Source organism: Spermophilus citellus (assembly GCF_964194105.1).
Source record: "Spermophilus citellus genome assembly, chromosome: 2".
Classification (NCBI taxonomy): Eukaryota; Metazoa; Chordata; class Mammalia; order Rodentia; family Sciuridae; genus Spermophilus; species Spermophilus citellus.
This window is the reverse complement of record NC_138183.1, coordinates 190,973,058-190,998,572: the sequence shown is the minus strand read 5'-3', so window position 1 is coordinate 190,998,572 and position 25,515 is coordinate 190,973,058. Positions and strand designations below refer to the sequence as shown.

Below are 25,515 nucleotides of genomic sequence, written 5' to 3'. Positions count from 1 at the left end.
TTTTTTTTTTTTTTTTTGAGACTACTGTGAATGGGATAGTTTTCCTAATTTCTTTTTCAGCAGATTCATTATTGGAATATAGGAATGCAATTTATTTATGGGTGTTGATTTTGTGTCCTACTACTTGGCTGAATTAATTTATTAGTTCTAGAATATTTCTGGTGGAATTTTTTTTGCATCTTCTAAATATAGAATTGTGCCATCAGCAAATAGTGATAGTTTGAGTTCTTCCTTTCCTATTCATAACCCTTGAATTTCTTTCTTCTGTCTATTGCTCTGGCCAGAGTTTCAAGGATGATACTGAATAGAAGTGGCATCCTTGGCTTGTTCCAGTTCTTAGAGGGAATGCTGTCAGTTTTTCTCTGTTGAGAATGATGTTGGTCTTGGGCTTAGCATATATAGCTTTTACAAAGTTGAGGTATATTCCTACTATCCCTATTTTTCTACTGTTTTGAACATGAAGGACTGCTGTATTTTGTCAAATGCTTTTTCTGCATCTATTGAGATGATCTGATTCTTGTCTTTAAGTCTGTTAATGTGATGATGAGTTACACTTATTGATTTCTATATATTAAACCATCCTTGCATCCCTAGGATGAACCCCACTTGATTGTGGTGCACTATCTTTTCAATACGTTTTTGTATGTAATTTGCCAGAATTTTATTGAGAATTTTTGCATTTGTGTTCATCAGGGATATTGGTCTGAAGTTTTCTTTCCTTAATGTATCTTTGTCTGATTTTGGTATCAGGGTGATAGTAGCCTCATAGAATGAGTTTGGAAGGGTTTCTTCCTTTTCTATTTCATGGAATAATTTGAGGAGTATTGGCATTAATTCATCATTAACGGTCTTGTAGAACTCAGCTGAGAATCCATATGGTCATGGGTTTTCTTGATGGTAGGCTTTTGATGGTATCTTTGAATATTAACAGATGAGTATTTGCCAGCGGGGAAACATTTCTGAACAAAGTAAGGAGAAGCATATTTAAAGTTACAAAAGCATGAAACTAGTACATCTGAAGAAGCACAGTACTTTTTGGAACGGAGGATGAGAAGGAGACAAGAAGATAGCAGTGAGGCCAAACAGAAAGGCAGGAATTGTAGGAGACCCTGAGGTCAAGCTGAGAAATTTGAACCTTGTCTGTAAGTGATGAGAGTCATTAAAGGGTAGTGATTTGAATTTTGATTATTGTGTACCACATCATTTAAAAATTGTGCTCCTGGGGCTGGGGTTGTGGCTCAGTGGTAGAGTGCTTGCCTGGCATGTATGAGGCTCTGGGTCAGAATCTCAGCACTACATATAAATAAATAAAATAAAGGTCCACCAACAACTTAAAAAAATATTTTTTAAAATGTGCTCCTATGGGGCAATGCATGCATGTTAAATATTAATCAAGCATTGGGCTTAAATAATCTGTGTGACACTGGATCCTAAAACTAGAAATTGTATAATTTGGAATGCATTTAGGTGATCAAACAGATTAATAACAAAAGAGTGAACAGGAAATTTGTTTTAAATGTCTTCATTTATTGAACATCTACTGTGTGCTAGATACTTTCATGTATTTTAGCTTGTCATTCCTCTCCACTATTACTCTTCATTACCCAGATAAGATGAAGTGGGTCTTTTGATTCACCTACTCGCCCATGGCCTGTAACAAATAAGTGTCCAGAGTTTAACTCCTGTCTCTAAATCGTTCAGTGTTCTTTCTACTATAGAATAGATGTGGTACAGGAATTATCAGCATAACTTCCTCCCTCTTCATGAGTCTTCATGCATTCTTCTATCTACTTGATTGTGACACAAAGGCCAAGAAGTCAGAGTAGTTCACAATAGATTTGAAATATTTAATTTACCATGGCAAGGTTAGCACTGGTAGAGAGCCATCTGTATGCACTAGCACTTTGTGTGGCATGCTACCTAATCTGATTGGCTTTACATGGTTGGAGTCAAGTCCAAACAAAATGAGATTAGCAGGAAAAGTTTGGGATCTACAAAGTAGATGGAATAGGTTTTTATTCCCCCTCCATAATACACTTCATTCACATGTATTTTTCTAATATTTTGCAGGTTTACCTTCATGTAAAAGATCCCATATTTCATCAGGTAAATATTTTAAATTATCACACATTTGATTGTTTTTTTTTTAATGTAGCTTTAGTTTTAGGTGGATACATTAGTTGGTTTTTATGTGGTGTCGAGGATCGAAGCCAGTGCCTCATGCATGCTAGGCGAGCACTCTACCACTGAGCCACCACCCCAGCCCCCACATTTGATTGTTTAATAGTATATGCTTGCTTTGTGTTTCACTTTTCTAGTAATTATATGTAGACATAGCTTTTAGTGAGAGCCTAAAAAAAAGTCAGTGTTTAAAACAAGAGGTTGCAAACATAAGTGCTTATGGGAACCAGGTTTAGGTAATAAGAATATATCTAACAGCCAAAGCCAAGGTCCAGCCCTCTATTATATTCAGTAATGCAAGGGCAGGATTACTCTTACAAACAGAAATAACCAAGGAGCATCACATACATACATACACACATAAAGTCTTATATTATGATCTAGAAAAGAAAAACTGCATGGGCTGGGAGTATATAACTCAAGTGGTAGAGTGCTTGCCTAGCTTATATAAGGACCTCAGTTCAATCCCCAGCACTAGGAGGAGCGGGTCAAAGGACAGGCTGCAAATTCTTTGACTGTTTCCACCTTCATATATTTTAGTACATTTTGTTGAGGCAGGAGGTCATTTACATTGAAGGAAGCAAACACAGGAAACTGTGTTGTAGGAAATGATGATTTAAGTATATCCCGTTATGAAACCAGAATGAAATAAAGTTGCAGACCTTAAATAAAGAGAACTGTTATTTATTGAATACAACCAGGTTCCTGGTACTACGTTGATTACTATACAGATTTCTAAATTCACCAGCTAGCCTACAAATTAGAGATTATTATGCATATTTTAAGGGAAATGAGCTCAGAGATATAAAATATATTGCTCCTGGGTGATGGACTTATTAAGGGGCAGAGCCAAGACTGTAACCTTAGATTTGTCTGACTCCTATCACCATTTTTTTAATAAACTTGCTAACATAAGTAAATGAATAAGTTAGCAAGTGAGCACACTTTTCAGAAGTGTCAGAGGCCTTGAGGTTTTTAAAATATTTTGTGCTCTTATAAAAAAAAAAAACATTCCTGTAACTTTTTTAACTCAAGCTATATAATAATCATCTAATCAAAATCTGTTTGTTGAAATAAATTCCATAACCATTAGGGCCTTGCTTTTCTCCAGCCAACTGAAAGCATATGTATTAAAATAGATGCTACAGGGAAGGACATCATCACCTTCTTATTTATTGTAATTTGAAATGCTGTCATTATCATCCTTTCATTAGAAAAATTTATTTACACAGTGAAAAACATGCAGTTTATTTATATGAAAAATCCTCAATTTTTATAAATTTTATTTGGCTTTATAAGAATGAAAAATCATAACTGCAAAATAAAAATTGGAAATCTGGGGTTAATTTGTATGATTCTATGACCACCAATTTTCCATTTTATGTTTTAGATCTATTTGACACTGTACAGTAAAAATAACAAACTTATTATATAGCTATTCCTGCTGCAATATCCAGTAAAATAAATATTTTCTTCTGTGTATAGCAATATTTGCTGATGAGAAGGAAACAGGTTGAAAACTAGGTCTATCCATGTCCACTGTGGTTTATACACTAGGCCTAGACTTTAATAATCAATTTCAGAGGGACTGGACTGGTGAGGTTGCTCATTGGTAGAGCTCATAGTTAGGTACTGGAGGGCCCTATCTTTGATCCCTAGTGTCACAGTGGGGGAAGAGGCAAAATAGGAGCTTTCAGACAGTTGAACACATAAAGGTCCTGAAAGTACACACTTAAATACCAGATAGGGCATGGGAGCTATGTGCACCTTCTTCCAAACCTCACCATACTCATCCCTTCATCTATATTTTTTGTAATATCCTTATAATAAACAGCTAAACAATTGAACAAATAAGTCTGAGCTCTTAATGTTGGAGAAATAAATATGGAAAAAGGAAGGGCCAAAAATGAAATCTGGAATTGGATTGAAATTGGAAGTTCTTATATGAACTCATAATATACAATATTAAGAAAAATATGTGGGGCTGGGATTGTGGCTCAACAGTAGAGTGCTCACCACCACATTCGAGGCCCTGGGTTCGATCCTCAGCACCACATAAAGATAAATAAAATAAAGTATTAAAAATTTTTTTAAAATATGTGGATAAATATATGATGAAAGTTAACATCTCCAGTTAAAGAACAAATAGATATGGTGTTTCTCCTAATATGACACATTGGGAAGGACATATGAATTGTCTGGTGTTTGCACCAACAATACATAACCTGAGTTAATCAGGAGGAAAAATGAAACAAACCCAAACTAAAGGACATTCTACAAAGTAACTTGACTATTCCCTTAAAAAATTAAGACAAAAGAAGATTAAGGAATTGTTCTGGAATAAAGAAAAATGACAGTATTGGAGCACTTGTCTAGCCTGTGTGAAGCCCTGAGTTCAATCCCCAGCATGATAAGATAGAAAAAAAAAAAAAAGACTTAAGACCTGACAACTAAATATACCTCATGGTCTTATATTTTCTTTGCCTACGATGAATGTTATTAATATAATTATAAAACTTGAATAAAGCCCTTGTATTATATCAGTGTTATTTTCCTAGTTAATAATATTTATACTGTGCTTGTGTAATAGAAAGTCCTTGATTTTTAGGAAATAAAAACCAAAATATTTAGGGATAGATAAAGAGATAAGTAGATAGAGGAGACGTAGCAAGAGGTTAACATTTGAGGAATCCGAGTGAAGGCTAGATGGAAGTTCTTTGTAGCATTCTTGAAACTTTTCTGTAAATCTGAAGTTATTTAAAATTTAAAAGTTTAAATATTGGAATGGCATACTTTAATACATAGTAATTGTATTTTAAAATGTCAAGGTTTATAGTATTTGAGAAATTATATCCATTGCAACTATTCAACTTACAGTGAAAATTTTAGATTTCAGCCTACAAATGTGTGTAGGTAGTAAAATTATTCTGTATATTAAATGGTAGATACATCTTTCCATACCTATAGTATTGTAAACACCAGGAGTAAATCTTAATGTTAACTATGGACTTGGGTGATGATGATGTGTCCAATAGATTCTTTGTAACAAATGTACTACTGTGGTGTATGATGTTCATAGTGGGGGAAACTGTATATGTGTGCACAGGGGCTATGTGAAAACTCATGATATTCCTGCTGCATTTTGTTATGAATGTAAAAATGCCCTAAAAATAAAGATTATTATTTTTTAAAAATCAGAATATATAAATGAACAAGTAGGAGGGAGAAGTAGGATGATGTTAAGGTGAAACAGGTAATCTGAGGGTGAAAGACTTCTATTAATGTAACTACCCCTCCATGTTTTTTCCAGAAATAAATATTTTATTCTCTGTGTATAGCAGTAATATTTGCTGACAAAAAAAAGGAAGCAGGATGAAAAGTAGGTCTGTGAATGTCCATTGTAATTTTTGCCCTGAGCCTAGAGATTTAAAATCAGGATAAGGAGGGTTGTAGTCATAGCTCGGTGGTAGAGCACAGTTAGTATTCATTCAAGAAACATCCACTGTGTGCTTTCACAGTACCAAATTCTGAGACAGAAGCTGAAAATAGGCAGCAGAGCAAAGACTTTAAGATCTAAAGTCAAAGAAACCTGGATTCACATCTAGACTCTCCCACTAATAGCAATAAGCTATTTTGTTTTCCTAATTTGTTTTTATGTGTGTGTGTCCACATGTGTGTGTTTCAAATGTATTTGTCTCCCCCATGCAAACCTAGAATGCAAGCTCCATGGAAGTAAAGAGCTGTATCCCCAGAGTCTAATACAGAGCTGAGCAAATAATAGATATTGTTTAAATATTTGTTTTGTAATGGGATATGTCATGAAAGCAGGGTAGGGAAAGATCATAATGCACCAATTTAAAAAAAAAGTGAAGGAAAAAAAGATGATTAAGAGTATTGAAGGGGTCGTTTGATGAAATGTGAGTTATAATTGTATATAAAGAACAGTGAATGCAAAGAAAGGTGCCTAATGTTTCTAGGATAAGGCTTTAAGATGTGACTAACAAGATAAATAGGAATTTGCAGGGAGTCCAGGCTGAGAGAGGATGTTCAAAATCAAAGAAAAATGAGAACGTAAGCAGCAATTCATGCTTAAGTACATGGACTTTGGAGTTAGATTGTCTGACTCCAAAGCTTGGGTTTGCCACTTGCTACGTGACCTTAGATAAATTATTTAATACCCTATGCCTCAATTTTCTTACCTATCAAATCACATTAATAATAGTACCTACCTCATAGGATTGTTGTAGAATTAAATGAAATAAAACATGTAATGTGCTTGTCACTGTGCTTTACTTATAGTAATAGATGTTAGCTGATGTTAGTTAATTGGGCTGAGAAGAGATGTGATCATGTTTGTATATTATAAATTATAGTTCCAACAAAGGATAAGTTAGAGGAATGAAAGCAGATTAAATTAGGAAAGTACACAAGTTAGTATTTTCTGAAACACTGCCTTCATACCAAGTATTTACTAGGTTCTACAGATAGAAAAATAAATTAGAAACTTTCTAAACCTAGGAGAAAAATATAGCTTGGATGTAGCTCAGTGATAGAGCATCCATAGATTCAATCCCCAAAACTTCAAAAACAGTAATGATAATAATATAACATGTGGCTTGCTATTCATTGTATTTATATTTTGGATTTATCTAGAGGTTTAAATTTTTTCAAAATAAAATTTTGGGAAAATTAGGTAACAAAAAAAAAAGGAAAGAAAGTGATGAAGCCGTTAAAAATACATGCTTCTATAGTACTTATCAAGGAAGAAGATTTTGATATACTTACTTATCATGAAATTATTTATTGAATAGTCTTTATGTTTAAAAGTATTTGTGAAACCAAACTCTTGAAGTAGTTAATATCAAAGAACTTTATTCTATCACTCAAAATTTATTTATATTGGTAATCTAAAAAATAAAGGAAGGTGGGGCTAGGTTGTGTCTCAGTGGTAGAGTGCTTGCTTGCCTGGCATGTGTGAGGCACTGGGTTTGATTCTCAGCACTGCATAAAAATTAAAAAATTAAACAAAAGTATTGTGTCCATCTACAAATAATATATATATATATATATATATAAAGAAAGAAGTAATATGATAGAATTACTGCTATAAGTATAATTAGATCCTTTTCAAAGCCAGGTATAAATAACAACATGGTAAAATTGATTATTCTAATAGACTTTCTTTGGCCAACATAAAGACTTATTTCTCTAGTGTGGTTTGGGTGCTGACAGTTTATATTAAACATAAAAAGCTCAAACTCTTGCATAGATTGTCTTGATACCTTAAATATTTTTTTACATATTTTTTAGTTGTACATGGATGTAGTGTCTTTATTTTGTTTATTTACTTTTATGTGGTGCTGAGGATCAAACCCAGTGCCTCACACATGGGAGGCAAGTGCTTTATCGCTGAGCCACAACCCAATTTACCACCTAAAATATTTTTAATGAGCATTTTTGCCCATTAAAATATTTGATATTTTATTATTTGCCTTCTGTTTTGTAATTTCAACTACTATAATCTTTCATTTTAATAAATATCTATTTCAATGCAGATATTTTCAAAGTCTAAAAATAATGGAAAAGGAGAGTATTATCTAATATAAGGGAGCCCTACCTTTAGAATTTAAAATTTTGATTTCTTGACATTCAATTACCCATGGACAGATTTCTTCTGTTTCTGTTCTTTAATTTCCTCATCTGTAAAAATGTCCAAAACAAGGAGAAATTTTATTTTACAAGCATAAAAATGTAAGATAATGCAAAATACAAGTCAATAAACTAATACAGTGTGATAATGAAAGCACATATTAATCCAGGCACAGTGGCACATGCCTATTATCCCAGTGGCTTGGAGACTGAGGTAGGAGGATCACGAGTTCAAAGAGTTCAAAGCCAGCTTTAGCAACTTAGCAAGGCCCTAAGCAACTTAGCAAGACCCTGTCTCTAAATAAAATATAAAAAGGGATAGGGATGTTGCTCAGTGGTTAAGCACTCCTAGGTTCAATTTTCAGGACCAAAAATAAAAAGATGTAAGATATATAAGTTTCTGCCTATGATAATCATGGAAATCTTCTAAAAGGAGGTATTTCAGTTGGGCCTAGAGAGATAGTGAGATAAAATTAGAAGGAAAGGTTTAATAAATACTCTAAAAGTATCTGCTGCAGGCTGGACATGGTGGCACACACTTGTAATCCCAGTGATTTGGGAAGCTGAGGCAGGAAGATCACAAGTTCAAGGCCTGCCTGGGTAACTTAGTTAGATACTGTCTCAAAATAAAAAATAAAAAGAGCTGGGGGATATAGCTCAGTAGTAGAGCACCACCCCCACTCCCTGGGCTCAGTCTCAATGCTGTAAAACAGTATCTGCTACAACCAGAATTATTTGTCTTGTTAAACGAGATTAGCATCCTGGATGGAGAAAATACTGATAACAATTCTACTCTACTGTATTAAGTCCAACATGACCCAAACATTTCCAAATGGAAGCCAAATGCCATTTATTTAGTTGGATGGCCTTGCCAAGGATAATACTCAAATCACATTGCTGTCACATTCAATAGAATCACCAGTATATTTTAAGCAAAAAAAAAAGGGGGGGGGGAAGCATACATAAGAGTAGATAAAAAGAATGCTTAAGAAGTCTGTGAACACTGTTTAAACAACAAACTAACAAATCAGTAGTTGAATATCTCAGATGAGATGTCATCTTATGTCTCAAGGAGTCCTGTCACTTAAAATCTCCCCACCAAGTAGATGTCTCCTAAAGATTGTATCTAGACATGACACATTAGTGTATTAATTCAGTGGCTTCTCATTTGACCCTCAGGGTTTGAAAGAAAGAAAAATATGAAAAACAATAACTTAAGTAGCTTTGTTTAAATTTTACAGTTTCATTTATGGCATTTTATTACAAATTAGGAATATAAAGAAACCGTGGTGTAAACCCCATTTGGAATAGAAGGAAAGGTAGTATTTTTTATCTGTTATGTGCTAGATATTGTATATCTATCCATATAGCTTAAATAGGCTGACTTAACTATTATCTTACTAAAATATCTTCATTTTATAAGTGAAATACTGAGAGTCAGAAAGGTTAACTCTTAATTATCCCACTGCTTCTCAGTTAGTGTCAAGGCTAGAAAATGAACCCAACTCTTTTTTTATTCCAAAGCTTATAGTCCTATGATAGTATGTTGCCCCTAAAGTAGTTTACTTCAGAATCTAATTTGTTATCAGAAATACCAACTTAAAAAAAATAGGGAATTGAGGATATGAGGATATAGCTCAGTAGAATGCTTGTCTGGCATGCATGAGACCCTGGGTTCTTTCCTAGCAATGTAAAAAAAAAGTATGCACAAATTATGCTAGAGGCTAACACAAGAGGATCACTGGAGCCCAGGAGTTTGAGGCCAGCCATCTCTTAGGTGGGAAAAAGATGCAGGAAAGTTGAAAGAAAAACTATGCAAATACTAAGCAAAAATAATACGGTATCATTATTTTTACATAAGATGAAATACACTTTAAGCAACATCTCTGGACTGGAAAAGTGTTGCATGCCTGTAATCCCAACGGCTTGGGGGGCTGAGGCAGGAGGACCACAAGTTCAAAGCCAACCTCAGCAACTTAGTGAGGCCCTAAGCAACTTAGTGAAACTCTGTCTCAAAATAGAAAGATTTCTAGTGATAGTGATTACTTCATAGTAAAAGATCCAAATCATCAGAAAACCATAATTTTAAATTTATATATACCTATAATATATAAAGTAAAATTTGATAGAACTAGAAGGGTAAAAAGGACAAATTCATAATACTAGGTGACTTTAATATATTGTTCTAAGAATTTGAAAGATGATATAGAATATTTGAACAACATAATTTTTTGGTGGGGGGTACCAGGGATTGAACTCAGGGGCACTCAACCACTGAGCCACATCCCTAGCCCTATTATGTATTTTATTTAGAGACTGGGTCTCACTGAGTTCTTAGCACCTTGCTGTTGTGGCTTTGAACTCATGATTCTCCTATCTTAGCCTCCCTAGCCACTGGGATTACAGGCATGTACCACCACACCCAGCTAATATAATTTTTAAAGCTTGATTAAAAGGGCAAATGTGAAGTATTGTATCCAATGATTACAAAAATACCTTTTTTCCCTATATTCAGAAAACATTAACAAAAAGCAACCATATATTGGGTAATAAATCAAATATTAACAAATTTCAGTTGGAATCAGAACATAATTTCTGATTATATTTCAATTTTATTAAAATATAGATATTAAAGTTCAAGAGGTCATGGACCAAAGAAATCATAGAAGTTAGAAAAAGTTTTCTGGTCCTTTTCTCTCTCTCTTCCCCTTTTGTGACTCCCATAATGCATGTATTAGTTGCTTGATTGTATCCATGAGTTTCTTAACCTTTTTTCACTCCTTTTTATTCTTTTTTTTTCTTTTTGTTTCTCTAACACTCTAAATTGAATTATAATTGAAATAAGTACATGTTAAAACTCATAAGATACAGCAGAGTTAGTACTTGAAGGGAAATGGTTAGCCTTAAAATGTGTATATCAGGAAACCGGGCATAGTGGTGCATACTGTAATCCAGCAATTTAGTAGGCAGAGGCAAGTTCAAGGACAACATGGGCAAATTAGTGAGACCCTGACCCAAAAATAAAAAATAAAAAGAACTGGAGATGTAAATTAGTGGTAGAACACCCCTGGGTTTAATTCCCAGTACCCAGGAGGAGTGGGCAGGAGGAGTATGTATCAGGGAAAAGAGAAAGGTTAAGAATATATTTTTAAAAACTAGAAAAGATAAAAATAAAGGAGTGGCATCACCAAGATGCTGGAGTAGAAAGCCTTGGACTTTTGTCCACATACATACCAATTCAGCAATAATTTACAGAGTCACTTTGTGCAAAATAAGAAACTAATTGAATTAAAAGACTCCTGCACTTTGGGAGAGTGCAAAACCAGATTTATTAAACTGCTTTGGAGATTCAGGATACCCTCTATCTGGAGATTTTGCCCCTGGTATAGCACCATGCAGTCAGGAAGAAAACCCTTGGATCCCACCTTCACCCTGGAGAGGAAGGAATTGGTTCACATATTCAATACCCAGACTTTTCAGCTCCTTAGAGGACAGAAATCTGTCTTGCAAATCTTGGAGCTCTGACCAGTTCATCACAATGTAGCCACCCAAGAAAGAAAAGAGGCAGCACTTTAGACTGGTAGATGCCATTGATCCTTTCAGCACAGAGCAAGCAAACCAAAAAAAAAAAAAAAAAAAAAAAAAAAAAAATCCCCAACTCTTAGCTTTTTGCTAAGGAGGGAAAGAATTATCCTTTTATCTGGTGCTCCCAACTTCCCCAGGATTACCCAGAGAGGTAGCATCTTTCTCTCTCTTCAGTCCTGATGCTCACAAGTTCAGCTGTCTGGCTACTCAGCAGAGAGTGCAGGTGGTAGCTTAGGTTTGGTAAACACCACAGCTTCTTTCCTACCCCAACTCAACATGGAGTGAACAGACGAAAAGCATAGCTGCCTATTTCTTCCTGGGAAGGGAAAGCATTAGTAGAGTGCCCAGGTTCTCTGCCTGGGCTGATTGGTGAGGGGTCTTTTCCTGTGAAGACTAGGAGAGGTACTTGCTTTGTCTAGTGTTGAAACACCAACAGAGTCAAGGAAAATGAAAAAAAAAACAAGCAAAGATGTTCCAAAAAAGGGCACAAGACAATTCTCCAGAAACTGACCCTAATGAAATAGATAGATAAATTACCCAAGAGAATTCAAAATAACTCTTATAAAAGTTGCTCACCAAGGTCAAGAGAACAAGGCAGAAACAAAGTGAGACTTTCAACAAAGACAGAGCAAATTTTTTTAAAGTACCAAATAGAAATCTGGCGCTAAAGAAGTCAACCAAATAAAAACTAGGTAAACTGAAGAAAAGATCAGGGAACCCAAAGACAGGTCACAATACATAATTCAGTCTGAGGAGCAAAGAAAAACCAAAGAATAGAAAGAGTAATAAAATTTAAGCCAGTTATGGATACCATCAAGCAGACTAATACATGTATTATGGGAGTTATAGAAGGAGGAGAAAGACAGAAAGAAGCAGAGAGCCTTTTCAAAGAAACACTGGCTCAAAATTTCTAAAAGCTTAGAGAAGAAAACAAACACCAAGATTTAGGAAGCCTAAAGAATACCAAATAAGATGAAAAGCCCATGCTTGGACACATTATAATCAGGATTGCCCAAGGTCAAAGGAGAGAATTTTGAAGGTCGCAAAAGAAAAGCACTTGTCACATTTACTGAAACCTCTATCAGCATACTTTTCAAATAATCTTACAAGCAAGAAGGAAGTAGAATGATAAACTCAAAATGCTGAATGAGCCAAGGTGCAGTGGTGCACGCCTATAATCCCAGTGGCTGGGGAGGCTGAGACAGGAGGATCCGGAGTTAAAAGCCAGCCTCTGCAATTTAGCAAGTCACTAAGCAACTCAGTGAGACCCTGTCTGTAAATAAAATATAAAATGGGTCTGGGGATGTGGCTCAGTGGTTGAGTGCCCCTGAGTGTAATCCCGGGTGAAGAAGAAGAAGAAGAAGAAGAAGAAGAAGAAGAAGGAGGAGGAGGAGGAGGAGGAGGAGGAGGAGGAGGAGGAGGAGGAGGAGGAGGAGGAGGAGGAGGAGGAGGAGGAGGAGGAGGAGGAGGAGGAGGAGGAGGAGGAGGAGGAGGAGGAGGAGGAGGAGGAGGAGGAGGAGGAGGAGGAGGAGGAGGAGGAGGAGGAGGAGGAGGAGGAGGAGGAGGAGGAGGAGGAGGAGGGAGGAAGAGGAGGAAGGAGGAAGAAGAAGAAGAAGAAGAAGAAGAAGAAGAAGAAGAAGAATGAAAAATAGTGTATATAGCAAAACTCTCCTTCAAAAAAAGAAAAAATAGCAGGGCACGATGGCACAGGCCTATAATCCCAGCAATGCAGGAGGCTAAGGCAGGAGTATCACAAATTCAAGACCAGCCTCAGCAACTTAGTGAGGCCTTCAGCAACTTTACAACACCCTATTTCAAAATAGAAAATGAAAAGGGTTGGGGATGTAGCTCAGTGATAAATTACCCTCAGGTTCAATTCCCAGTACTGGAAAGGGGAAAAAGCAGGGGTGGAGAAAAATAGCAAGAGAAGAAAAGACAGAAAAAAAGAAGTACAAAACTAACAGAAAGCAATTAACAAAATGGCAATAGTAAAGCCTTCCCCATCGATAATATCTTTAAATATAGAAGGCTTAAACTCCCAATCAGAAGACACACACAGTAGCTGAGTAAATTGAAAAAAGAAAACCCCTTGTAATCCCAACTAAATTGGGAGATTGCAGGAAGATCACCACTTCAAGGTCAGCCCTGGCAACTCGGTAAGACCCTATCTTGAAATGAAAAAACAAAATAAAAGGACTAGGAATGTAGCTCTGTTGGCAGAGCACCACTGAGTTCAATCCATACCACCAAAAAAAAAAAAAAAAAAAAAAAAAGTCTTGTAAGTATTCTGTATTCTTGAATCAGACAAAATAAACTTGAAGAAACTGTTGCAAGAAACAAAGAACAACATTGTGTAATAATAAAAGAGTTCATTCACCAGGAAATAAACTAAATGTGCACCCAACATCAGAGCACCTAAACAGGTAAAGCAAATATTGACAGAACTGAAAGGGGAGTTAGACAACAGTACAATAATAGTAGGAGATTTTCATACCCCAGTTTCAGTTGTAGATAGAATATCCAACTAAAAACTTGAACAACACTGTAGACCAAATGGACCAGCAAGCATACACAAAACATTTCATTCAACAGCAGCAGAATACACTTCTTGACAAGTGTCCCCTTATCTTTCTCCAGGATAGATCTTAATGTTAGTATTAAAACAAGGCTTAACAAATTTAAGAACACTGAAATCATACAAGTAACCTTTCCAAACATAATAGAAGGAAACTAGAAATCAACAGCAAAAAGGAAATTGAAAATTTCACAAATATGTGAAAATTAAACCACATACTCTTGAGCAGCCATTGGGTCAAAGAGGGAGTCAAAGGAAATTGAAAAATACCTTGAGAGGAAGGAAAACACAACATATTGAAATTTCAGGGATACAGCAAAAGCAGTACTAAGAAGGAAATTTGCAGTGATAAATGCCTATGTTATGAAAGAAGATGTCAAGTAAACAACTTCACACCTCAAAGAACTTGAAAATGAAGAACAAAATAAGCCCCAATTTGGATGAGGGAAAGAAATAACAAAGACTAGAGCAGAAATAAATGAAATGGTAGAAGAACAGAGAAAGAAGACAACAAAATGAAGAGTTACTGTATTGAAAGCGTCAACTTGTGTCTGTGTGTGCATGTGTGTGTGTGTATTAATAGGAATTAAACAAAGGGCTTCACATACACTAGTAAAATTGGCTAACCCTTAATAAAATAAAGATATGAAATAGATATTTTAACTGAAGCCATAAGAATGAAAAGGATTTTAGTAAGAGAGTGCTATAAACAAAATATATGCTAACAAATTGGACAATCTGGAATAAATGGATAAATTCCTAAAAACATGCAGTCTGACAAGACCAAATCATGAAAAAATAGAAGATCTGAACAGACCTCAAACTAATAAGGAGATAAAATCAGTTATCAAAAACTTTTCAACAAAGAAAAGTCCAGGATTAGATGGCTTCATTATCAAATTCTAACAAATTCACTTAAAGAATTTATGTTAAATTTCCTCAAACTCTTACAAAAAATTGAAGAGGAGAACAAATACAATATAATTTATGAGACCAGAATTACTCTGATACCAAAGCAGACCAAGATTTTTATGAGGAAAGAAAACTATAGGGCACTATCCCTGGTGAGCATAGCTGCAAAATCCTCTTCAGAGCAATTACAAAACAAATTCAACAGCACATTAAAATGATCATACACCAAGACCAAATGGGATTTATCCCTGAGATGCAAGGATAGTTGAATATATGAAAAACATTTTAATATGATACATTAGACTAACAAAATAAAGGATAAAATCATGTTTTCTCAATAAATATAGAACAAATGTTTGACAAAATTCAACACCCTTTAAAGAGTAAAAGAACTCAACAAAGAATTAAAGGAGATTACTTCAATGTAATACAGGTCATGCCTGAAAAGCCCTCAGCTAGCTAGGTACAATGGTGCATGCCTGCAATCCCAGTGACTGAGGCAAGAGGATCACAAGTTCAAGGGCAGCTAAGCAAGGGGTAAGGAGCCCTCAGCTGGAATCATAATCAAAGATAAAAACAGCTTTTCCTCTAAAATTGGGAACAATTCACAATGCCCACTGAACACTTCTATTCGACATAGAAGTCATAGCTAGAGCAATTAGGGAATAAAAATAAATAAAGGTCACTGAAATTCAAAAGGAAGAAGTAAAATTGTTCCTATTTACAGATATGATTAATTTATAAAAACCCCAAGGAGGGACTGGGGTTGTGGCTCAGTGGTAGAGCACATGCCTAGTGCGTGTGAGGTGCTGGGTTCAATCCTCAGCACCACATATGAATAAATAAAATATAAAGATATTGTGTCCACCTACAACTAAAAATATATATACTTTTAAAAAAAAAAAAACCCTGAAGAGTTGAGAAAATAACTTAGAACTAATAAATTAATTCAGTGAAGTTACAGGATACAAAACCAACATATAAAAAATCAGTTACATTTCTATATTATTTATAATGAACTATCTAAAAAACATTAAAATAATTCAATATATAACAACACCAAAAAGAATAAAATATCTAGTAATAAACTCAACTAATGAGGTAAAAGTGTATATTGAAACCCACCAAACATTGATAAAAGAAATTAAACAAGACACAATGGAAGACATCTGTGCTCATGGATTAGGAGACTTAGTATTATTAAAATATTAATACTTTCCAAAGTGATCTGTAGATTCAATGCAATCCCAATAAAAATTCCAAAGGCATTTTTTTAACAGAAATAGAAACAGAATTTTAACATTCATGTGGAACCACAGAAGACCACAAACAGACTAATCAGTCTTGAGAAAGAAGAACAAAACTGGAGACATCACACTTCCTGATTTTAAGACATATTATCTCCAGATATGTTGTAGTGAGCCTATAGGACAGATAACTGTGGTCGAGAAGGAATAGCCACCACTTTCTTTAGAGACTAAAGATAGGAGAAAGAATGTAGAGGGGAGGATGCATATAAATGTAGAGACGTTCTGGAGAAGAGTTTAAGAGTTGAGGTTTACAATGATTTGCTGAAAGTGAAGCTAAAAAGGGAAAAAAGAAGCTAGGAGATGTGGGTTAAAATGTACCATTTCTTCAAGTTTTGGCAGGTATTTAAAATTTCATATAACCATTTAGAATTTACCTTGGCACAAAACATGGTGGCACATGAGTAACGGTGTATGCCTGTAATCCCAGTGACTCTGGGGAATAAGGTAGGAAAGATCACAAATTGGAGAGCAGCCTCAGCAATTTAGTGAGACTCCGTCTCAAAATAAAAAGTAAGGCTGGATACAGTGGTGCATGCCTATAATCCCAGCAGCTCTAGAGGCTGAGGCAGGAGGATGGTGAGTTCAAAGCCAGCCTCAGCAAAAGTGAGGCACAAAGCAACTCAGTTATTTTCTACATAAAATACAGAATAGGGCTGGAGATGTGTCTCAGCGCTCAAGCCCCTGAGTTCAATCCCTGGTACAATAAATCAATATATTAATACATAAATACATAACATACATAAATAGAGCTGGAGATATGGCTCAGTGGTTAAGCACCCCTGGATTCAATCCCCAATACAAAAAAAAAATTAAATGAGAAAGAAAATTTAAATTGGCATAGGACTTCCAGTATTGGTTATTTATAATCATGTTCTTAGTTTTTCCTTGGAGATTAGCATGACTTAATTACCTACTTGCACGTCTTTAAAATGTAACGGGGGGTGGGGATGTGCTGAGGTTGTGGCTCAGTAGTAGAGCACTTGCCTGGCTGTGTGAGGCACTGGGTTCAATTCTCAGCACCACCTATAAATTTTTAAAAAAATGCCAGGCATTGGAAAGTCAAAGGTGAATAAAATATTTTGCCCTTGAAAAAATATAATGAAAGATAATAGATATTCACATTTAATTGGAAGAGCTATTTTGGAGAGCAAAATATACTTTCTTTGCCAAAGAATAATGATGATACTGATTTCATTTTTCTTTTCTGTTCAGGTCATGTATGGAATGTTGGTCTTTACATTAGTACTTCGATCTATTTATATTGTTACATGGTAAGTAGTTTGGATCATCAACCATAAATATATTCAGGCTTATGACAGTAAATCTATAGCCTACATTGAAATAAATCACAAAACCTAACTCCAGCAGAGATATTGATAGAAAACTATAACCCAACATTATTATTGTATAAGAAATACTAGTTCTTCAGGAAATTGTTAATGGGCATCATGTGAAAACAAGAGTTCCAAAATTAAATCTGAGGAAAGCTGTAAATGATGGCATCTTTTGAAATTGTATATTGCTCACTAGGATATCAAAAACCTTGAAAAATTCTACAGTAAAAAGAAAATGTTGTTTTTATCTTTCTCAAACTTATTTGATTAGGGAGCTCCTTTTATACAACACCTCTCAAAGAAGGATGTTAGTGTCACAAAGAAATAGCATTCCATGAAAGATAGTTTGGGAAATGGGCACAATCTTTAATAAGAGTTCAGTTCATGAAATTTTAATAAAAAACAACATTCATAAGAGTACCTTAAGTTAGTCCTGGCTATATAATATATACTCAGTAAATAAGTAAGTAATATGATTTGTGGATTTGTTCTCTTTTTGTTTTGTTTTCTTTTTTAAATAAACGTTTCATGAGATAATTGTAGGAATACATACATTGCAGACATAATAGAGAGAGATACTCTATCACTTTATGAATTTCCTCCAGTGGTAACATCTTGCAGTACTATAGTATGACATCACAACCAGGATTTGCCATTAATTCAGTCAAGATACAAAATGTTTCCATCATCACAAGAATTCCTTTGTCGCCCTTTTATAATCACACTTACTTCTGTCACACACCCCACCCTATTCCTGTACTTCACCCTTGGTAATCTGTCCTCCATCTTTGTAATTTCGGGAATGTTATATAAATGTAATCATATAGTATATAGCCTTTTGAGATTGTTTTTTGAACTCAGCATAATTCTATGGAGATTAATCCAAGTTGTTGAGTATATAAGTAGTTCATTCATTTTCATTGCTGTAATTTCACAATAGAGGTGTACCACAGTTTAACCATTCATCTGTTGAATAACATCTAGATTGTTTCTAGTTTTAGGCTGTCATAAATAAAGCTGTTATGAACATCTGTATATAGGTTTTCATGTGAACACAAGTGTTTATTTCTTCTGAAATAAAGGCCCAGAGTGGAATTGCTAGGAATTACATTTGGTGATTGTATGTTTAGTTTTTCTCAAAGCTGTTGAACTGTTTTTCAGAGTGTCTGTACCAATTTTTCATTACCAACAACAATGTATGAGTGATGCAGTTTCTCTGCATCTTCACCAGCATTTAGTGTTAGTGCCATTTTTTTATTTGTATTTATTCTAATACCAATATCTTATGTTTTTAATTTGCATTTGCCTAATAGTTAATGATGTTAAATATACCTTCATATGCTTATTTGCCATCAGTATATGCTCTTCATTGACTTATCTATTCAAGTCTTTTCCCATTGCATGCTTATTTACAATAAGGATTAACAAAGATAGTTTCTCTTGCTAATTACAGTTGAGTGGGGGTTTTTTGTTTTGTAAACATATTCTTTTTTTGTTAGAGCTTCATGGTTATACATAGTAGTTGGGTTTACCATTGAGTTTTGAAATTCCAGTTATTTGTCAAATACGTGGTTTGCAATTATTTCCTCTCAATCTGTACCTTGAATTTTTACCTTATTTACAGGGTTTTTTAATGAGCAAACATTTTTTTTATTTTAATGAGTTCAAATTTTCAATTTCCCTTTTGCCAATCATGCTTTGGTGACAATTCTAAGAACTCTTTTCCTATCTGTAGATTTCAAAGATTTTCTTGTACGTTTTTATAAAAGACTGAATGGTTTTTCATTTCACATTTAAGTTCATAATTCATTTTGAGTTAATATTGTATAAGGTCTGAGACTTAAGTTGAATCTCTATTTCTTTACCTATGGATTCCAACTGGTCCAAGAACATTGATTGAAAAAACTGTCTTTTCTCCATTGAATTGCTTTTACATCTTTGTCAAAAAGTATTTGGGTGCCTGGGTAGGGTGGCACTCTTCTGTTATGCAAGTGATTTGGGAGGCCACAGCAGAAGGATTGCAAGTTCAAGGACAATCTCAGAAACTTAGCAAGACCCTGTTATTTATATATACTGGCTTATACATTGGCTTAGCTATTCAAGTTCCTTTACCTTTCTTTACAAAGTTTAGAATAATATTGTTTATACGTAAAATCTTACTGGGATTTTTTTAAGAATTATATTAAACATGCATGTCAATTTGCAGAGTTGTTGGGTCTTTGAGTCCATGAACAGAGATTGTCTCTTGATTTATTTAGATCTTCTTTTATCAATCAACATGGTATAGAATTCTCATTTTTTAAAGCAATTATAAATGGTATTTATTTTTGTTTCATTTGGGGTTTTTTTGTTTGTTTGTGTACTGTGGTGCTTAGGGGTTGACCTTGTTCATGCTGGGCAAGTGCTCTACCACTGAAACACAACCCAAGCCCTATTCTGTATTCTGTTAATACAGTGGATTACATTGATTGATTTTTCAAATACTGAACCAGCCTTACATTCTGTGACAAACTGCACTTAGTCATGGTGTATAATTTTTCTTATATATTGCTGAATTTTATTTGTTAATATTCTATTAAGGATCTTGGTGTCTAGATCATGAATGACATTGGTTCATGTTTGTTTGTACTGTCATCCATTTTTGGTATCAGTATTACTAATTTCATTAAATGAATTGAGAAATGTTATTCCCTTATATTTTCTGGAAAAATTTGTGTAGAATTAGTGTTAATTCTTCTTTAAATGTTTGATATAATTCCCCATTGAAACCATCTGGGCCTGGAGATTTATATTTTGGGGCATTAAAAAATTACAAATTCACCTTCCTTCATAGTTACGGGCTATCCAAAATGATCAGTTTCATATTGGGTGAATTATGGTAGTTTGTGTTTTTGAGGCATTGGTCCCCTTCCTCTAAGATGTCAACATGTATGTGTATAGAGTTGGTTATAATAGTCTCTTATCTTCTTTTTAATGTCTGCAGGGTTTGTAGTAATACTCTGTTTCATCCCTCAATTTAGTGATATGTGTGTTTTCTCTCTCATGGTCAGTCTTTCTAGAAGTGTCTCAAATTGTATTGCTCCTTTAAAATATATATATTTTTTTGTTTGATTGATTTTTCCCCCCATTTTTTCAGTTTCATTGATTTCCACTCTTTATTTAATTTACCTTTGCTTTTTGTGGGTTTGTTTAGCTCTTCTTTTTTAAAGTTTTTAGGGTAGAAATTTAAGTCATTGATTTCAGACTTCCCCTTTCCTAATGAGTTTCAGTATGCTATAAATTCCTCTCTTGCCACTGCTTGTGCTGAGTCTCACATTTCCTATGTTGTATTTTCGTTTTCATTCAGCTCAATATGTTTTTTTTAAATTTCCTTGAGACTTGTTCTTGATCCATGGATTATTTAGAAGTGTAATATTTAGCATTCAAGTGTTTGGAGATTTTCTTGTTACCATTCTTCTTGTCTTCTAATTTTATTCCTTAGTAGTCAAGGAAGTATTCTGTATGTTTTCATTTCTTTTAAATTTTCAGGCTATGCCAAAAATATTTATACCAACTGGAAAAGAATGTGTATTTTGTTGTTGAGTGAAATTTTCTATAAATGTTGATTAGATATCTGTTGGTTAATGTATCAGGTTTCCTCCAACCATCCTCAGGTTCAGTGATTCACTAGAACTTACAAAATTCAGTAAAGTTGTTATACCCATAGTCATGATGTATTACCTAGAGATCAAACTGATATAGCATGGCTGAGGACCCCAAGCAAACAAAAACAAGTGTTCATTGTAAATCATATTATTAGCATAAGCTATCTGGCATAATCCAACATGTCAGGTATGCAAAGACTTTTCATTTTTGTCTTTTTGGACAGGGGTTGAACATAAGGGTTCTTTACCACTGAGCTACATCCTCAGTTCTTTTTCTTTTCATTTATTTATTTATAATAATTTTATTTTACTTATTTATTTTTATGTGGTGCTGAGGATCAAATCCAGTGCCTCGCATGTGTTAGGCAAGCGCTCCACCACTGAGCCACAGCCCCAGTGCTGGGTCATGTTCTTTAATCTACTCTTTCAGACTCTTTTAATTGGTGTGTTTAGATCATGTATACTTATGTAATTATTATTATGTTGGGTCTTAGGTCTGCCATTTATCTATCTTTTGTTCTTTTTTTATATATATTTCCCTGTTTTCTTTTTCTCACCTTCCTGCGATTTACTTAACTTTGGATTTTCATTTTAGTGTATGTAGAGTATTTGTATTTCTTTTTGTATTGCTTTTTAGTGGTTGCTCGCAGTATTATATGTACACACTTTGTCAGAGTCTAATGTTTCCATTGAAGTACAGAAATCCTGCATCTCTTTTATGTACCTATACTTTCTATGCTTGTGTTTCCTCAGGCTGCCATAATAAAGTACTACAAGCTAGGTAGCTTTTAAAAAAATGAAATCTGTTGTCTCACAGTTCAGGAGGACAAAAGTCCAAAATGAAGATACCTCAGGGCCATGCTTCCTCTGAAACCATTAGGGGTGTCCTTCCTTACCTCTTCCCTGCTTCTGGTGGTTTTCTGGCAACTTGAATTGCAGCTTCATAGCAGCAATCGCTACCTTTGCTATTACATGGTCTTCTCCCTGTGACTTCACATGACTTATCTTCCTATAAAAATATCAGCCACCTTGGAGAAAGAGCCTACCCTACTTCAGTATGACCTCATTTCATTTAATAATATCTGCAATGATCCAATTTACTAACAAGATCACATTCTGAGGTACTAGGGTTAGAAATTCAATAAATCTTTCGATGATGTTGGCCTGGGGGTCAGGGGACAATTGAAGCCATCATTGTGTTAACAACCCTGTGGTTCTTATGTTCCAGCATGAGGGGCAGTGTGTAGGAAGACAAAATACCAAGCTGAATTTAAAAAAAAAAAATTTACAGCTATGTGGTATCTATGAAGTAGGTGAGAATACAGTCTTCTTCGTGTCATTGCATGTAGTCAGACCTGTACCCTTTTTCATAGATCTTCATGCAAAACGTCTTATCGTGTTAGGTCTCCACCTCAAGGTGTGACCTTTTTTTAAAATAACATAAAACTTTATATATCTTATTGATAACAGGTCCAGTAATAGAACATTAAATTATATAAATAAATCTGCAATAAAATTTGTTATCCTTATAAGCCTAAAATTACCATACAGCTTTAGTTTAGAGAACCCCAGTTTGATGTAATGCTCTTTTAAAGCTTCTACCTTAAAGACTTGCATACCTAGAAGATTTGAACACATTTAATATACAAAGAGGAGTAATAGCATCACAATTACATTGATATTTTTATATTAGTCAAGTATACCTCTTAAAGAAATAACATTCCAAAATAACAGTTGTTGTTTAACCACAGTTATATAATCCTTAATTCCTTAAAGATTACTTGCTCAAAAAAACAAAACGTAATAAACACAATGTTATAGGTAAATTAATGTTTTAAGAAATCCTTGTTCGGGCTGGGGATGTGGCTCAAGAGGTAGCGCGCTCGCCTGGCATGCGTGCGACCCGGGTTCGATCCTCAGCACCACATACCAACAAAGATGTTGTGTCCGCCGAGAACTAAAAAATAAATATTGAAAATTCTCTCTCTCTCTCTCTCTCTCCTCTCTCACTCTCTCTTTAAAAAAAAAAATTTAAAAAAAAATTAAAAAAAAAAAAAAAAAAAGAAATCCTTGTTCTTTTAACACATAGATTAAGCTTTGGTTTATATCAGTACATTAACATTTGACCTTAGGGGAAAAACCTTAAATAGCTTTGATTGATTGTTTCATATACATATGTAACCAACTTACATAAACCTTCTTTATCACTTATTTAAACCCTGTTATTTACTTCATCATGTAATACTTTTTTTTCCTTCTATTAAATATGGTTTCCATATTTAATAGAATGAACCATTTTAAATCATGTGAATTAAAGGTATTTGTATCCATGTATTTTCCTTTCCAGAAATACTTTCTTTTCTTTCTATTAAATATGGTTTCCATACCTAGAATCTTCTAATTTGTCTTTCCCATCTGTTAACCCTCTTTTCTACTTACAATCTGAAACAATCCTCAATAAATTTTTAAATTTTAGATGAATTATTTAATTTTAATAAAAAGAAATACTTTATATTATTTACAGTACTCTTAATTGAAACAATTGAAACTTTAGGCCTTTGAATATAGAAATCTTCTGTAAACCTTTGTGTATAGAATCACATCTGTTTACCATTTCATGAAAACACAATCTTCAAGTATATAGAATTATACCTGTTGGGACTTTAAATTTTTAGTAACCTTTTTTCAGTGATGACAAAGCAACTTCCAACACTTTTTTTTTCATTTACCAATTTATGAAAACATCAATAATGTTACCCAATGGAATTCAAGGAGTTAAGAGTACTTGATGATATATTTAACAGTTAGCATTTTAACCTTGTGAATTAATCAGATGTCTAACAAACACATTTATGAGTAATCCCATGTCAAATCTATTTTACTTATTTTTACCAAGATACCAGACAAGTGTATTTAACAGTATTAGCCATTTCTTCCATGTTGAAGAAAAGTCTAGAAACAATGGATATTAGACATTTTATAGATACAACATTTTATTAGTTCTTTGACCACCTAGAGAGACTTGTGAGTTAAGTTTAATTTTAAATACATCTTTACTTTCATCTGTTTATCCAATTTAAATTGAACCATTTTAAATCACATGAATTAAAGGTATTTGTATCCATTTTTAAATTGATGAGCACTTATTTTTAATCTGCCAATTTTGATATCATGTACATGACATATGGACCTACACACACATAGACAACATAACACTCCATTGCAATCTTACAGATGTTTAAAAACTCCATAGTTGAAAAAAAAAAAAAAAACGACTGGTCAGAAAAACATTAACCTAGGTGCATAGGACCAAAATTATGAGCTCAAAAAATATGGAACTTAAGAAAAAATGACCGGCTGATACAATTTACTTTTTGATTTAGTATAGTATGAGGCTTCTTCCATTTACATTTCAATGTAAGTTCTGACATAGGTCTGGAAGGAGCTGGGGAAAACTGCTATTCCCTAACCCTGCTCCCAAACTCGCCTGTGCTCCTCATGTAGGAGAGTGTTGGATAGGATCATGGAAAGTTAAATCATACTAATTGGGTTAGGTATTAGAATTCTTTAATGTACCCTGAAGGATTGATGGTGAAGGACCCTAGCCTCCTTTCTATTTGGGAGAGTCACTAAAGGAGAAAGGGATGTGTACCCGGACAACTCCCTCCAACCCTACTGCTTCACAAAAGGGAAGCAGAGGTGTGAGCTGGGTATAGAGGGCCATGGGAGAGCAAAAACGAGTAGTAGGTGGGCTCAAAGTAGGTGAGGGAAGTTCCAGAAGAGTCAGAGCAGAAGGTGGAGAACAGTAGGGAGGGAGTTCGTCAGCAGGGTTGAAGTCTGAGCTTTTGAGAAGGGTCCTGAGGTTGAGAGGAGAGGGTTTAAGAGCCAGCAGAACCTGGGCCAGAGAACAGGAAGAGCAGAGGAACGATTTGGAAAGAAGGAAAGAGAAGGCCTGAGAATGGGGGGATTTCTTTCCATTTTCTCGAACGCTCACAATAGCTGAAAAGATCCCTAATAATATTGGGATCTAGACTGCCATTAAGTGGCCATTTAGAGTCATTATCCAAAGGATATTGAGGCCAGATCTGATTGCACAAGTGGATAAGTTTTAGGGGTTTTAGGTCCAGGGTGAGAGAGAGAGACCCTAGGTTAGCCAGGAGGCAGCCTAGAGGACTATGGGAGGGAATGGATAAGGAGCCATCTATGGTGAGATATAGGAGGTGAATTTAGAGGTGGGGTATCCCCCAGTCTGTAGTATCACCCAGTTGAGAGGACAGTTATGCTTAGGAGGTCTTTACTACCGCTGGTTAAGTGTCAAGGGCAGG

The 25,515-nt window shown here is 34.6% G+C and overlaps 1 protein-coding gene across 2 annotated transcripts in view; it reads left to right on the top strand.

Annotated features, from left to right (window-relative positions):
• ACER3 (alkaline ceramidase 3) overlaps positions 1 to 25,515 on the top strand; it is a 180,469-nt gene that overhangs the window by 130,514 nt on the left and 24,440 nt on the right. The window contains exons 6-7 of one of the 2 annotated variants that reach the window (XM_081274043.1): positions 2,071 to 2,106; positions 17,425 to 17,483. In XM_081274043.1, the coding sequence (XP_081130169.1) occupies positions 2,071 to 2,106; positions 17,425 to 17,483 (95 nt within the window). The remainder of the gene's footprint in view (positions 1 to 2,070; positions 2,107 to 17,424; positions 17,484 to 25,515) is intronic. The other variant, XM_081274044.1, reaches the window with a different exon arrangement.